This window comes from Thamnophis elegans, chromosome 1 (genome assembly GCF_009769535.1).
Source record: "Thamnophis elegans isolate rThaEle1 chromosome 1, rThaEle1.pri, whole genome shotgun sequence".
NCBI classification, from domain to species: domain Eukaryota; kingdom Metazoa; phylum Chordata; class Lepidosauria; order Squamata; family Colubridae; genus Thamnophis; species Thamnophis elegans.
In genome coordinates, this window is record NC_045541.1 from 82,792,056 (window position 1) to 82,808,911 (window position 16,856).

A 16,856-nucleotide genomic window follows, 5' to 3' on the forward strand; every position below is an offset into this window, starting at 1 on the left:
CACAAATATAGTTTTCATAATTACTGTATCATGTAGGAATCTTGAGAAATATGAAATTCGCTTTTAATGACTAAAGTGTATTTAATCATATGTTTTCAACACAATGTTTGAGTTCAACAAGATCAAAAGTGTTTTTCTCCTGATTTTCATTTGTAATCAGTGTCTGATAAATCTTATTGTAGTGACACCCAGAGTCATTTGGTTGAGTTGGGCAGTCATGGAAACTTAATTAATTAATTAATTAATTAATTAATTAATTAATTAATTAATTAATTAAAATAAATAAAAATAAATAAAAATAAATAAAAATAAATAAAATAAATAAAAATAAATAAAATAAATAAAAATAAAAATAAAAATAATAAAAATAAATAAAATAAAATAATAAATAAAATAAATAAAATAATAAATAAATAAAATAAATAAATAAATAAAATAATAAAATAAATAAAATAATAAATAAAATAAATAAAAGAAAATAAATAAAATAAATAATAAATAAAATAAATAAATAAATAATAAATAAATAAATAAATAAATAATAAATAAATAATAAATAAAATAAAATAAAAAATAAAAAAATAAAAAATAAAAATAAAAATAAAAATAAAAAAATGAAATAAATAATGAAAATAAATAAATAAATATCCTGGTGAAAAAATTTACTATATTCATACTGACTGTATCTAGTTTTTTGTGAAAGAAGTCCCAAGTGTGATGCAGAAAATGAATCTTCATGACATGTTGCACTTCATGGTCTGTTAGTGATAAGGAAACTTTGTCAATCAGCGTAAATGTAGTTTGGTACTCTGTAGTTGCCAAAAAAATTCTCGATGACACCTTTGAATGCTTTCAAAATGATTTGTCTGGCCTCACTAACAGATCTTTGAATCACTTGTCACTGATGATATATCAGTCTGTGGACCACAAAAATGCCTTCCTAATCTCGGCATCAATTATTTTTGGAAACCTCTGTCTAAAATAATGAAAACCTTTACTTTCCTTACTCCATAGCTTTCACAAATTTTTTTCATCACTCCAAATTTTTATGTAAAGCCAATACAAAAATAATTTTGCAAGATCAACAAGTAATTCATGTGCTACATTTTTCGGTTGTGGAACCAAATTCTTTTAATATAATGTAACCATGCGACTCTCTTGCATGGTTGTCCCATTCACATATGTAACAACAGTACTTGGTATATCCAAGTTGCATTCCAAGAACCATTACTTTTAAAGCTCCACGGATATTCAAGTTGTACTTAGTGTACTGGATGTGCTTCAGCAACATTCCATGTTTTCGTATGTTTCTTTCAAATGTGTAGCACAGCCAATGAAAGGTTCCCTGGTGGCATCATGTAAAAATAGATTTCTATAAATGTATGTGATTAGCAGGCAATATCTATAAGATATATCCAAAAGTGTTCAGGAAGCAAAATCTTTATTGTCCAATGTTTGTGGTTAGAATAGAAGGTAATGTTTAAACATAAAGTGGATATCCTGAATGAACAAGATTTCTGAAAAAAAGATTTCTGATATTTGAATCATGGCAGCAGAGTCAATAATAAAAGGAAGTTACAAAAAGTATTTGAAGCGGTAAAGAAGGAAGTGGCTTGGTTTGCAAAGATATCCTCTCTATCATCCTATCTCAGACTCCTGCTACTAATCATTGCTTCCACCTCATGATGAGAAATTGGGGCGGAGGGACAGAATCTTTGCCTTTGGCAACATGATGCCTCATGTAAATCCCTTCTTTCTTTAATAAAAAGAAAAATAAATCACAAAAAAAAGGTTTCTGAAGAAAATTCAGCATCCAAACATATCCTGAGGAGATGGCAGTTAAGAAATATGATAAATTAAATGAATAAAACCAACCCAGTCAGTGGAAATTAAGACATATGTAAACTTTGATTGGAAATATGAGAGTAACTTACCACTTTCCAAAACGTGATTATATTTCTCCAGGGGAATCAATACCATGAAAATAGCAAGGGCATTCATTTCTATAGAAATGAAAATAAGAACTGAATATTGATATACAATTTATATGGCTGGAAATATTAACTGTTATAAAGAAAACAAAGCATTCCAAGGAAGCATCGTGTATTGGAGTGCTTTCCTAGCAAGTAAATCCTAAGTACATTCCAGTAAGATGGGTTACAGATATACAAATGATAGCACATAGGTACCATATGTATTTTATTTTTTAAATGCTATTTTTAAAAAAGAGTGCAAACACTGTTCTTCCTATAAGAAATTAATAAAATTAGCTTTACGTACGCCAGATAAAAAGGATACAATCACCTTAGACTTAATCAAATCAAGTAAAGCTTAACTGCAGCATCCTGCTTGGAAAAATCAATCATATGTATGCTATTTTTCCTATCAGCAAAAATGATTTACTAGCTAATAAAAACCATGTTATGCCATCATAAAATAAATTATATTGGGAAACATTTCATTAGAATTCTAGAAAAGAGTTGACTCCTGAGATAAATATAATTAAGGCCAAACTCTACTGATGCTGCTTGAAGTGGAAAGCAAGAAGAGTGAAGGAGCCATCTCCAACTTGGCACAGTGCAGGGTGTGGAATCATTACTGTCTCTTGTGCCCACCATTGCTTTCTGTCCAATAGAAATCTGTTTTTCAGGTCCATTTATGTGAAAGCTTGAAGATTTTTCCCACTAATCGCTTAGTTCTGAAAGCATGCAGTTATAAAGAAATAATATCAACATAATTCAACCTACTGTGGCACACATCTGTCAGTTTTGATGTTTAGATACATTCCAGAGGGGCAGGTGCAGCCTTCGACACAGTCACCATCGCATGCCTCTGGCACGGAGAATGCTCGGCAGCTTCTACCACAGGTTGATACACAAGTACTGTATTCCTTTGTATCTTCACATGAAAGGGCTGCTCAAATGAGGAGAAGAAAACTTCTCATGTTACAAGCCAAATGCATGCACTGAACATAAGATGCTGTTACTAAATATTATGTAGGCTTATTCGGAAGTTAGATCCAGCAAATTTAGGTAAAGCCCAGGACTTTCGCATAAGAAACTGTTTCATTAGCAATAAATTATGAACCAAGTTCTTCATGGCTTATTATATCAACATTCAGTGTAGATTTGAATTATTATTATTTTTTTTTCCTCCTAGTTTTGGGGATGAGTCCTGAACACTTGTTTAGAATTTATAGGTTGATTTCTGCATAGCTCTCATGTCAAAATGGCAAGAAATCATGCATATATTCAGCAATTATGTCCAATAATTGTTTGACAAAAGAAGGGCAGGTTCAGATCTCAGAACAGCTGGATTCAGGAATGTTTCATGATGAAACATTTGGCCAAAGGTGGGTTTGACAGCCACTTGCAGCCCTGAGAACTTAGCTTTCCCAGTCCTGCCATCAAAAAAAGTCACTTCCAATGCAGAGGCTTTTTCACATTTTAGGAGCACTTGATAAAACATCTTGCATTTACACAAGTGCTGTACAACACATCCAATCACTTTACAGATGAAGGAAGCCTTCTTCTTCCTTGCACTCCATGTTTGCCATGCTGTCATATAATCAATGTAAAAAAGACAGGGGAAAGAAATATTTAACTGCAAGAATTCATGGAAGAGTTCTAGCATAATTTTTTACTGATGCCCAAAGTTGTATGTAAACAAGCAAAGAAATTGAGGTCAGAGGTGAGTTCCAAATCCCAGCGGTACCGGTTCGCTCATGCTCATGCGTATGCTTGCGCACAATGCTTCTGCACATGCGCAGAAGTCTGCGTGGATGGGCGGAGCCTCCCGCCGCCGCTACTACCGGTTCGCCCAAACCGGGACAAACTGAGAACAACCCACCTCTGGTTCAGATATTTCACCACTTCACAGGTTTTAACTTTGTCATGACATTCAGTCACGGTGCCAAGAACAGTTGTTAAATATTGAAAAATAACTTACCACATTCTAGGACACTACTCCGGAAATTGATCTCCACTCCAAATCTGTGGCACAGGTGGGCATAATGGGAGAGAGCGGAACACATACAGATCTGCCCACATTTGCAGGTGTCTCTTCTACACTGTTCAAAATAGGGGAGAGGACTCAGATAGGTATAGCATGGGGCAAAGAGTTCTTTGGTAATGATGCTGCAAGCTTCTGTTGCATAAGCAGCTGTCAAAGTAATAAATAGAAATAACCAGGTTTTAGTGTAGGATCCTTTAATTTAAAAGCATTGCAAAGCCTCTTTTATCCTGGGGAACAAAAAGTCTGTTTCAGCTTCTCTGATAACCAACACCATCACTGATGGAACTTGTGAATGTAAATTGTGCTGAATTTTTTCAAACACTTGAATTGCAATCACCATAAATATTTTCTCCTTCTGTTCTTTCTACTCCTTCTCCTTCTACTCATTCTTTATTTATAGTTAGAGCACTGTGGGGATAATACAGCACTAGACATATTTCATTTCATTTTCATTTCCCTTTATTTGTATGCCGCCCTTTTCCCTGGGGGACTCAGGGCGGCTCACAGTTCAAAAAGGGGGGGGAGGACAAACAATTTTCCGACATGAAGACAGTACAACATATTAAAAGAAAACACAACAGTCACACAATTCGGGTGGGGTTAGAATCTTAACCCCAGGCCAGCCGGGATAGCCAGATCTTTAAAGCAGCGCGGAAGGACTGGAGGGTGGTGACGGTCCGAATCTCCACGGGGAGTTCGTTCCAGAGGGTCGGAGCAGCCACCGAGAAGGCTCTCCTCCGGGTTGCCAGTCTGCACTGGCTGGAAGATGGTACTCGGAGGAGGCCTAATCGATGCAATCGTATCAGTCTAGTGGAGGTAATTGGCAGTCGGTCTCTCAAGTACCCAGGTCCACTACCATGAAGGGCTTTATAGGTGATAAGTAGCACCTTGAAGCGCACCCGAGATCAACAGGCAGCCAGTGCAGCTCGCGGAGGATAGGTGTGACGTGGGTGAAGCGAGGTGCACCCACGATCGCTCGCGCGGCGCCGCATTCTGGACTAGCTGAAGTCGCCGAATGCTCTTCAAGGACAGCCCCATGTAGAGCACATTGCAGTATTCCAGCCTAGAGGTCACAAGGGCACGAGTGACTGTTGTGAGGGCCTCCCGGTTCAGGTAGGGACGCAACTGGTGCACCAGGCGAACCTGGCCAAATGCCCCCCTGGTCACAGCTGACAAATGGTGTTCAAAGGTCAGCTGTGGGTCCAGGAGGACTCCCAAGTTGCGAACCCGGTCTGAGGGGCGTACAGTTTGACCCCCCAGCCTGAGAGATGGAACACTTGGCCAATTCGCGGGAGGGAAACACAGCAGCCACTCGGTCTTTTCTGGATTGAGCACAAGTTTGTTGACCCCCATCCAGTCTTTAACAGCCTCAAGACCCTGGCTCATCACATCCATCGCTTCGTTGAGTTGGCACGGGGCGGACAGATACAACTGAGTATCGTCCGCATACTGGTGGTATTTTATCCCGTGCCGTCGAATGATCTCACCCAGCGGTTTCATGTAGATGTTGAAAAGAAGGGGGGACAGGACTGAACCCTGCGGCACCCCATATGTTAGGGCCTAGGGGTCGATCTCTGCTCCCCAACTAACACCGACTGCAACCTGTCCGAGAGGTAAGAGGAGAACCACTGTAAAACAGCGCCTCCCACCCCCACCTCCCGCAGTTGTCGCAGAAGGATACCATGGTCGATGGTATCGAAAGCCGCAGAGAGGTCAAGGAGCACCAGGATGGAGGCGTGGCCTCCATCCCTGGCTCTCCAGAGATCATCGGTCAACGCGACCAAAGCGGTTTCTGTGCTGCAGCCAGGTCTGAAGCCTGACTGGAAAGGATCGAGATAACTGGCTTCCTCCAAGGACCGCTGGAGCTGAAAGGCTTCTCAACAACCTTCCCCACAAAGGAGAGGTTGGAGACCGGATGGTAGTTATTTAAAACAGCTGGATCCAAAGATGGTTTCTTCAGGAGGGTCTCACCACCGCCGCCTTTAGAGCGGGGGAAAGACCCCCCTCCTGCAGAGAGGCGGCAACAACCGCCTGCATCCAGCCTCGTGTCACCTCTCTCTGCTGTTTACAACCAGCCAGGAGGGCACGGGTCCAGCACACATGTGGAGGCTCCTACAGCTCTCATCGCCTTGTCCACATCCTCAGGGGTAACAGCTTGAAACTCAACCCAGCGATGGCTTACCAGATCATCCCTTAGTGCCTCGGCTGGTTCTGCAGAATTGGAGTCCAGGTCCGCCCGGAACCAAGCAACTTTGTCTGCGAGGAATTGGACGTAATCCTCAGCCCTGCCCTGCAGCGGATCGCCCGTATCCCTCCTATTTAGGAGGGAACGGGTTATCCTAAACAGGGCGGCTGGGCGCGACTCAGCAGACGCAACCAGAGAGGCAATATATGTTCTCTTAGCCATCCTAATTGCTCGAATGTACTCTCTGGTGCAGGTTGTTAAATGTGCTCGGTTCGGTTCGGATTTACTGGACCTCCATAAGTGCTCTAGGCGTCTCCTTTGGCGCTTCCTCTCCCGGAGTTCCTCAGTAAACCAAGGAGCCCTCCGGGATCCACTGCCTCGGAGCAGCCGTAGAGGCGCAATCCGGTTAAGAGACTTCGTCGCTGCCAGGTTCCAGGCAGCAACCAGAGTCTCCGCCAGACTGCGGGCGAGAGTATCAGGAATCCCAAGCTCCGTCTGGAACCCCAAAGGGTCCATAAGTCGCCTGGGGCGGAACCACCTGGTCGGCTCCTCCTCCCTACAGTGGGGGTTTGGTCTCCGAAAGTCAAGCCTCAATAGGTAGTGGTCTGACCATGACAGGGGCAAGATCTCACTACCCCTCAGACCAAGGTCACAATTCCACTGCTCCGAGAGGAATACGAGGTCAAGTGTGTGACCCGCTGAGTGGGTCGGTCCTCGGATTACTTGGGTCAAGCCCATGGTTGTCATGGAAGCCATGAACTCCTGCGCTCCGTCCAAGTGATCACCGAGCGAAGGCAGATTGAAATCCCCCAGAACCATAAGTCTGGGGAACTCAACTGCCAGCTCGGCTATCGACTCGAGGAGCAAGGGGAGGGCTGCTGCAACGCAGTTAGGAGGCAGGTACGTTAGCAGCAAACCCACTTGACCCTTGAGGTCCAACTTCACCAGCAGGGACTCACACCCGACAAGCTCCGGAGCAGGAATCCTACGAGGTGCTAGAGACTCTCAGATAAAAATGACCACACCCCCCCCCTTCTCTGAGCTCTCGGCTGATGGAGCACCTGAAAACCTTCTGGGCACATCTCTACGAGGGGGACTCCTCCCTCCGGGCCCAGCCAGGTCTCAATAATACATGCCAGGTCTGCCCTCTCGTCTAAAATTAAGTCCCGAACGAGAGGAGCTTTATGAACTACAGACCTGGCATTTAGCGCCAGCAGCCTGAGGCCAGGGTCCTGATTACTCACACCACCTGGCCTTGGAGTGGGACTCGTAGGGCCGGAAGGAGGGATCTCTGTGACGTAGCGAGCCCTCCTTCCCCGGTAATGGCCAGCCCTAAAGTCCCCGCCATATCTGCCCCTCCCTGTTAAGACCGTAATGCTCCGGCCCACTCCCGTGTCCGTAATTCCCCCGACCACCCCAATGACCCCCGCGTTCCTCGACAGGTCCTCCGAATCAGACATACTCATTCGTTCACCCCAAGTAGTCCCCACGTAGTAATTAAAAAACACAGAAAATACAACAATAATAGGCAATAAAAAGGTGGGAATCATTCACTCAATCACATGCAAATCCCATACACTCGCCATACCAGTTAAAAAATTGCGCAACCGTGCGAAGTTCGTAGGTGGATGTACAAAAAAGTGGATGTACAAAAAGTCCAGTCCGGTGGACGGTGGAGTAGATGACGATTGTAAAAGTAGGGAATAGGTGGAGTAATATCCCTGATGTCCTTGGAATGCCGAGTTAAAACAGGAGGCAGTCCAACGCCTCACCCCCCCTCTGTTTCTCACCTTTAGTCCAAAGTGGCTGACCCAACTATTGCAGAGATATAAGCTAGAGTAGTTCCATCAGATGATTATTTATAAGGAATGCTGAGAATTCTATTTGAGCAATATCTAAAGAGCTGCAAGTTCCCCTTACATTAGGATGACCCGCTTCAACAATTAATCACTGAATGGCTGAATTTACTGTTATTTCACATAAAATACTAATACTATTGCAATGCAAATAGTATTACAAAAATGTAACCTCTAAATCTCTATTGTTTTTCAGAAGCTACAACAAGGACACATTTTACTCAGGTACCTACCTAATCAGTGCAAGGAGTTTTCTAATATTTTTATTTTCAAAAAACAGTACCTTTTAATGATTTTGAGCAATTTAGAATTCATTTATCTAGCTTAGCCATAGAAGGAAATAAACTATTCAAAGCCTGAATTACAACAAACACCGAATGCAACAGAAATTAATCATAATTATAATTGTAACTTTTAAAGAAATATCCATAGTGCTGCATAGAGTATCATAAGTAGAGCATTTAAACATTGTCATCTTGTTCTTATAAGGATATTGTGTTAACATATATATTTGAGCATGGGTTATCTTATATATCTTATTTGGTATGTTTGGGCCTGATATATCTTAGGGACACGGTGGCTCAGTGGCTAAGAGGCTGAGCTTTTTGATCAGAAAGGTTGGCAGTTCAGCGGTTCGAATCCCTAGCGCCACGTAACAGAGTGAGCTCCCGTTATTGTCCCAGCTTCTGCCAACCTATCAGTTCGAAAGCATGTAAAATATATGTAGAAAAATAGGGACCACCTTTGGTGGGAAGGTAACAGTGTTCGGTGTGCCTTCGGCCTTTAATCATGCCGGCCACATGACCACGAAGACGTCTTTGGACAGTGCTGGCTCTTCAGCTTTGAAACCGAGATGAGCACCACCCCTTGAATTAGGAACAACTAGCACATAGTACGAGGAGAAACTTTACCTTTACCTTATCTTAGATATTTTCTTAACGTGTGTAATGGAGTTTAAGGTTTAAGTGCCTGCATACAAACATCACAGCTTCAGAATTTCAAAATAACCCTAAACATTAAACATTTTATCATTGTCTCAATTTCTTTTTCATTCATGCTCACCTGCTTGTAAATGAACATCACAAGGATCTATTGATGAACTGTCATATCCAGGACTACAGGATGATGATGTTTTCCAGGAATTTCCAAAAAGCTGAGGTGTAGTTTCTGGCACTCCAACTGGAGATCTTTTTTATTGGTTTTTAGCAAATGATTGGTTTTGAAAATAAGCAGTAACATCAATTAAAACACATACTTCAATTGGATGCATACAGTGATATTAATAGAGTTGACTATTGTGTGGTCCTGGTATCAGGAATCTATAAACCTCCTTATTATAAAACATTATATAATGTTTTATATTTTAAAAGTACACCCCTACAAAAATACTACTCCGCAGAAAAAGAAAACATTGTGACAAGTTAAACATATATCTGCATTGAGTTTGTGTGCAAAAATATTTCATTTTATAAAAAGTTAGGCAATCAATTATAACTAAGCGTGACCTTTCTAAATTTAAATTGAAGGAACTGAAAAAACTAATGTAGCCATTGCTCTAAACAAGGGTTTCTCAACCTTGGCAGCTTTAAAATGCATGGACAGAATTCTCCATGCAGGATGGGAATTACTCAAAGTTGAAGTCTATGGATCTTAAAGTTTGTAAGGTTGAGAAATACCACTCAAAACTATTTAGAACAAGTTTTTCAAACTATGTTCCACATGAATTCTAGTATTCTATGAAAACTTGATGAGGTTCTGTTAGAGAAAAAATTCATTCAAATGCAGCCAATTTGCTGTCACCAGAGTTTTGTCTCTTAATCAGGAGTTGAGAGATTTTTAGGAGGTGGGGTGACTAACAAGTTCTGTTACCGGAACATTTAAAACTCTTGATTAGGAGGTTACCAAACAAAAAACAATCCTGTATTTGATGAAGGTGAGTCAATATTTAGAATACTGCTTATTACCTCTCTATATATGAACATTTGTCCAAATATTTAGAATTAAGAGAAAAAGCCACATGTAGGACTCTTCTTCATTGCAAAAGGCTGCATTGATAAACCCCAGATTTGCCAAATTATTGCTGACAATAGCAAGTATAATTAAGTAATGTCTACCATCCGTTGGGGAACTGTTTCACCTTACCTGCAAAACAATTATTAACTATGCTCCAGTACCTATTGATAGCATATAAATATGCTATACTTTGCTTTAGTTTAGCAGTACTGTATATCTTCTATTCAGTGCCCATAGCATTATGACAGTGGGATTAAAAGAAATTAATACTAGAAATGGAGAATATTTAGATCATTAGAGAAACATGCTAGAGAATCATCTTTTTCTAAGCAACTTAGCTTTGTGAGACACAAGATTATTTTATTATTATTATTTTATTATTATTATTATATAATTGTATCACAGCGGCCAGTTATTTCGCCGGATTTGGCATTGGTTACTAGTCGGGCCCCACCCAGGGGCCTAGGACGTCGTAACGTATTTTCGTAATATGCGTGCAGATCCAAGCAGTGCGGCTTTTTGCATTTGACTGATGGTGATTTTGTCAATTTTTAACTGTTTTAAATGTAATTCCAGTGCTTTTGGAATAGCACCCAGTGTGCCAATTACCACTGGAATTACCACTGCTGGTTTGTGCCATAGTCGTTGAATTTCGATTTTTAAGTCCTGGTATCTTGCGATTTTTTCATGTTCCTTCTCGGCGACCCTGCTATCACCTGGTATTGCGATGTCTATGATTGTGACCTTATTTTCTCAACCATGTGATGTCTGGTGTATTATGCACCAGTATTTTGTCGGTTTGTATACGGAAATCCCACAAGATCTTGACCATCTGATTTTCGGTGACTTTTTCAGGCTGATGTTCCCACCAGTTTGTTGCTGTTTTAATATTATATTTTTGCACAAATTCCAATGGATCATTTGTGCTACTGAATTGTGCCGCAATTTATAATCAGTCTGCGCGATTTTTTTACAGCAGCTGAGTATGTGATCAACAGTTTCATCAGCTTCTTTGCAAAGTCTGCATTTGGCATCATCAGAGGATTTTTCGATTTTGGCCTTAATGGCATTTGTGCGGATAGCTTGTTCTTGCGCAGCCAGGATTAGTGACTCTGTTTCTTTCTTTAATGTACCTGTTTTTAACCATAACCAAGTTTGTTCACTGTCCACTTTATCTTTTATTTTTCCAGAAATTGACCATGCAGTGCTTTGTTCTGCCAACTCTCCATTCTTGATTTTATCACATCTTTTCTGTATTCTTGTTTTGTCTGTTGGGCCTTCAGTAGATTTTTGTTCTTTACTTCGATTAATAGATGTTCTTGAGTGTCTTTTAAATAATCAGCCAGTGCATGTTTTTCTTCTTCAACTGTTTGCTTCACTTGTAATAATCCTCTGCCACCTGATTTTCGGGGCAGATATAGTCTATCAGTATCACCACGTGGGTGTAAACTGTAGTGCATTGTCATTAGTTTCCTGGTTTTTCGGTCCAAAAGGTCCAAATCAGCTTGTGTCCAGTTAACTATGCCAGCTGTGTATCTTATAACTGGTATTGCCCAGGTATTTATGGCCTTGATTGTATTTCCACCATTTAATTTAGATTTCAAAATTTTCCTAACTCTGTTGGTGTATTCTCGCCTGACAATAGTTTTTACTTCTCCATGCTTGATGTTATCCAACTGCAGAATGCCTAAGTATTTGTAGGCTTCATTTTCTTTGCATTTAATTAGTTGGCCATTGGGCATTTCAATTCCCTCAGATGCAGTGATTTTGCCCCTTTTTATGGATACAGTGGTGCATTTTTCCATGCCAAACTGCATTGAAATATCGGTGCTGAATACTCGGACTGTATTTGTCAATGATTGGATTTCTATTTCTGATTTTCCATAGAGTTTCAAATCATCCATATATAGTAAATGCGAAATTTTTTCAGCTTTTTTGGCTGTTTGGTAGCCTAATTTCATTTTTTTAAAGATTACTGATAGTGGGATCATTGCGATGATGAAGAGAGGTGAAAGTGAATCACCCTGGAAAATTCCTCGCTTGATATTAACCATTCCGTAGCTCTCATTCCCTACTGCCAACTCAGTTCTCCATTGTTTCATTGCCTTTTCAGTAAAGGATGTAATATTTTGCTAATGCCAGTTGTTTCTAAGCATTTTATGATCCAACTATGTGGCAGTGAGTCAAATGCCTTTTTGTAATCAATCCAGACCATATTCAAGTTCGTTTTTCTGTTCTTACAATTTTCTAATATCATTTTATCAATTAGAAGCTGATCTTTTGTGCCCCTGCTCCTTCTTTTGTTGCCTTTTTGCTCTACTGGCAAGATGTTGTTTGTTTCCAAATAATCCATCATGTTATCTGCAATAATGCCTGTGAGTAATTTGAAGGTTGTTGGTAAGCATGTTATTGGTCTATAGTTTTCAGGTGTTGTTCCTTTAGTTGGATCTTTCTGAATCAAGTATGTTTTTCCAGTTGTCAACCATTCATCAATTTGGCCCTTTTGTAAAATTTCATTCAGTTGCCTGGCCAATATTGCATGTAACTGGTCAGATATTTGAGCCAGAAACCATGTAATTGGTCCTTTCCAGGTGATGTCCAATTCTTTACCTTTTTAACTCGATTTTTGATCATCTCAGTTGTTATTTCTAATACTTGCATTTGTTTGTTGCCAATGCTTTTCTCAAAGTCATGTATCCACTTTGCTTCCTTGTTGTAGTCCTTTGCATTTTCCCACAATTCTTTCCAGAATTCAACTGTGGCCTGCTTTTCTGGTTTTTCACTTTTGGTGTCACCATTCACATTAAGACTTTGATAAAAACGCAGTTGGTCTGATCGAAATTGCTGATTTTCTTTATATTGGATGATTCGTGCCTCATATCTTTCAATTTTTCTAGCTGTTGCTGTTATCTGCTGTTTTACAATCTCTACAGCTTCATTGATGTTTCTTGTATCCAATCTATATCTTCTGATTAGCCGATCTATGATTTTGTTGTTTTTAAGCCGTTGCTCATGCATGTTCTTTAAGTTACTAGCATCTGCCCTTAATTTTTTGATTTTTTGTTCTAGACGGATTTTCCACTTTGGCTTTGATGCTTTTTCTGTTGTGTGACTAGGTACTTTAATTTTAATGCCTAGTTCATTAGTGACTATTACAGCTGCGCTGTACATTAACTGGTTTGTTTCCAAGATGGATCCCGGTTCAATTGTTGAAAACACTGCATTAACCATTTTCATGATAGGGGCCAAAATTTTCTTAGGCACAGTTTTTAGTGATGGTAAACGTTGCCTTTCCTCATTAAGCAGAAAATGCTCCATGATCTTATCCTTCAATTCTTTTTGTTTTTGAGTTAGTTCATCAGTTGGTTCAGTGATAACTGGTTCTAGTGGTGGTGATGTTATTTCCTCCCCGAGAGCTTCTTCTGGGAGTTCTACTAATAATTCTACTAATAATTAATAATAATAATTCTATATTATTATTATTATTATTATTATTATTATTATTATTATTATTATGTTAATCTTGGGTGAGATTCACAGCCTTTGGGGCTGATTGGTAGCTCAACAGCTCGAGTCCTAACCAAGGACCTATGAACTGTTAAGGTAACGTAGGAGGATATAAGCTATCCAAGTAGGGTGCTTTTTTGTAGAGTCAGAATGTTCAAGTCAGGTAAATTTAGAATTTCCAAACAGAGAGGTAGCCCTTTAGGTATTGCTCCAAGGGCTCCAATTACAATCAGGACCACACTCGATTTCTTTTTCCAAAATCGCTCAACTTCAATTTGCAAGTCTTGGTACTTTGTGATTTATTATTATTATTGTTGTTGTTGTTGTTGTTTACTTTATTCATTAAACATGAAACTCAGCCAACTGAACATTCAAAAATGCATTACAAATACCATTGACTGGTGCTAATGGTTGATACAGTTTGCTGCCAGCGTCCTAGATAACCAAGTACCTTCTTAAAATATAAGATGTTCCAAGTAGCGCAATTTTTTGCAATTCCATTGGTGTTATTGCAGGAAGCTGCAATTTGTTGATGTATCTTATAAAATTCTTGGACATGGTGCCAAGTGCCATGATGACAATGAATAACAATAACAATAACACATGGATAAAAATGTTAAAGCCAGTCTAAACATCTGGCTCTTTGTTCAAATAATGAAGATGCTAAAGGGCTCTGGGAGCTTAGAGAATTCTAAACAGACAAGCACCTGCCACATAATACAAACCAACCAAGTCTTGTTTTATGGCAAATGTAACTGTGGCTAAAAGAAGGACATGTGGGGATAGTAGAAGACAAAGAATTGGAAAAGATAAAAAATATCAAGACCTGAAAATAAAAATTGAAAGGTTATGGCATAAACCATAATTTTTGGCAAGGCACCCAGGATGCCAATAATCACTGTGTTGATCACAGTGGTTATTGGCACATTGGGTACTGTGCTAACAAATCTTGAATAGAACTTGCAAAATCTGTGCACGTACAAAATTTCCATCTGCCAATTACAAAAGATGATACTGCTTGGATCTGCAATAGGTTGTCAGATAATATATCCAGCACCATTTTAACTTTCTTGTCGCCCAAGACCACTTCAACTAAGTGCATTACAAATGTGACTATTTCTTTTCTTCTAATAATGAACTTGTTCAATATTTTTCTACTTATTGCAAAACTGCAGTGATTAAAAACCTTTTCTTAGTATTTATGAAAATGTATTTCTAGAATGTACATACAAAAAATCATCCTGAGTATTTCCATTGAAAGTTCCACAGAGGCCAATCGTGTCATCTTTCCATTGAGCATCAGCTTCAAGATAGAGTCTTAAACCTTTCCAGTCATAAAGTATTTGTAATCCAATGTATGATTTAATTTGTAAAATACAGAGGAAAGTTTTCTAATTTCAAAGGAATCTAAACATAAATAGAAGATATGTCAATAGTAACCTCAAATACTGTTGAAAAGCTCATTTTATTTTACCATTTGCTTAAAGCTTGTTAGAGATGGATCTCCATAGACTCCACATTTCAGAAAGTTCACTCCAATTCAAATTTACACAGACTCTAAGTTCATTTCCAAGTTGATGGCACTGATTGTTCCTGGTAATGATGGCCTTAAACCTAAACCTTGGATGCCTCTTCAAATATTTTGCAGACTTTTTGATGAAGGGATGGAATCAATTACTGTAGGACTGACTTTACAGTATTTAGGTTGAAGCTATATAGAACATTTCCAAAAATATTCTTTTTACACAAACTCCTTCAGATTTGAGCTGGAGCCACTTCCTCCACCAATAAAAAATAAAATATCCCATTTACTGTTCTTAGCTGGAATACAAACAAGGGAATATAACATAGATGACATAAAATGAATTATCATAACACTTGCAAATAAGGCCATGGATGGATTAGCTAAATCCACTTTGGGTGAGGAATTTTGGAACCTAAATTTCTCAGTTTTTCTCAGCAATATCTCTTTTTCTATCTGAATGATGGTCTATCACTGACTTATTCTGCTTCAATATATTGGTCAATTTTTTTCACTTTTCATCCCTGATACTGGCCAAATAGAAAATTTGAATAGATTAAAAAAAGAAGTTGTCTAAACTGCACCAAACAGAGGACCATGAAACCTGTGACTTCCATGGCAAACAACATATAACTAAAATCATAACATCCATATTTGTAATATTATTTTTATAACAATTTGTTCTAACTTACCATCAATATATGGTAGATTAACTTTATATTGATCATGTACCAAAACATCTCCTGAATGGGTCAGAGTTACTTGCCTCCTAAAATCTTGACTGAAAATAAGACTGATCGATTGGATACAAGTTCCATCATGATTCTAGAAAGATGATGGAAACAAACAATGCCTTAAAATAAAGTGGAATTCATAATAGATCAAGGTTTAAGTGTAATAATTCTCATTGAAAAAAAATTGTAAATGAATATGAGATGAATTATGACCTCACAGATATTTGCGGCTTTACTTTATTTATTTAATTCAATTTTGATACTGCTCGACAGTGACTCAAAGCGGCTCACAATATAAAAAACAAAACATGAACACAATATACTATATGGCATTTACAGTAAGTTAAATAAGTACAGTAAAATAAATGACATGATGGATAATCCAGACATTTGCCCCAAAAACCATGAAGCATTTGTCAAACACACCTAACAAGTGGTACCATCCATCCATCCTACCCCAAGATTTGGGAAACAGCCAAGTCTTTTGGACTTCTGCAATGTCTTCTGACTAGGAATTGTCCAGCCCTTAGGATCTTATTCTAGAAGGAAGAGAGTGCTTCCTGTGTCCCAAAAGATTGATTGATTTATTATATTGATTATTATATTTCTATGCCGCCCTTTTCCCCAGAGGGGACTCAAGATGGCATTATTTAATCAAAGGGACCCAGAGCACATCTACTCTGTCCACTTATAATGGTTGGCAAAAGTAGAGGTAGTCCTCAACTTACAACAGTTCATTTAGTGACTGTTCAAAGTTATAACAGCTTGTATAAAGTGACTTGTAACAATTTTTCACACTTATGACCATTGCAGCATCCCCATAGTTACATGATTAAAATTCAGACTGACTCATATTTATGCTACTTGCAGTGTCCCAGGGTCATGTGATCACCTTTTGCGACTTTATAATAGGTGAAGACAAGCAAAGCCAGATTCACTAAACAAACGTGTTATTAAGTCAAAAACTGCAGTGATTCACTTAGCAACTGTGGCAAGGAAGGTCATAAAATGGGACAAAATTCACT

The 16,856-nt window shown here is 38.8% G+C and overlaps 1 protein-coding gene across 1 annotated transcript in view; it reads right to left on the bottom strand.

The window, feature by feature from the left end:
- OTOG (otogelin) overlaps window positions 1-16,856 on the bottom strand; it is a 111,907-nt gene that overhangs the window by 67,301 nt on the left and 27,750 nt on the right. The window contains 7 exon segments of the mRNA XM_032212857.1: window positions 1,935-2,003; window positions 2,748-2,913; window positions 3,949-4,161; window positions 9,118-9,242; window positions 14,806-14,947; window positions 14,950-14,982; window positions 15,790-15,922. Coding sequence (XP_032068748.1) covers window positions 1,935-2,003; window positions 2,748-2,913; window positions 3,949-4,161; window positions 9,118-9,242; window positions 14,806-14,947; window positions 14,950-14,982; window positions 15,790-15,922 — 881 coding nt within the window.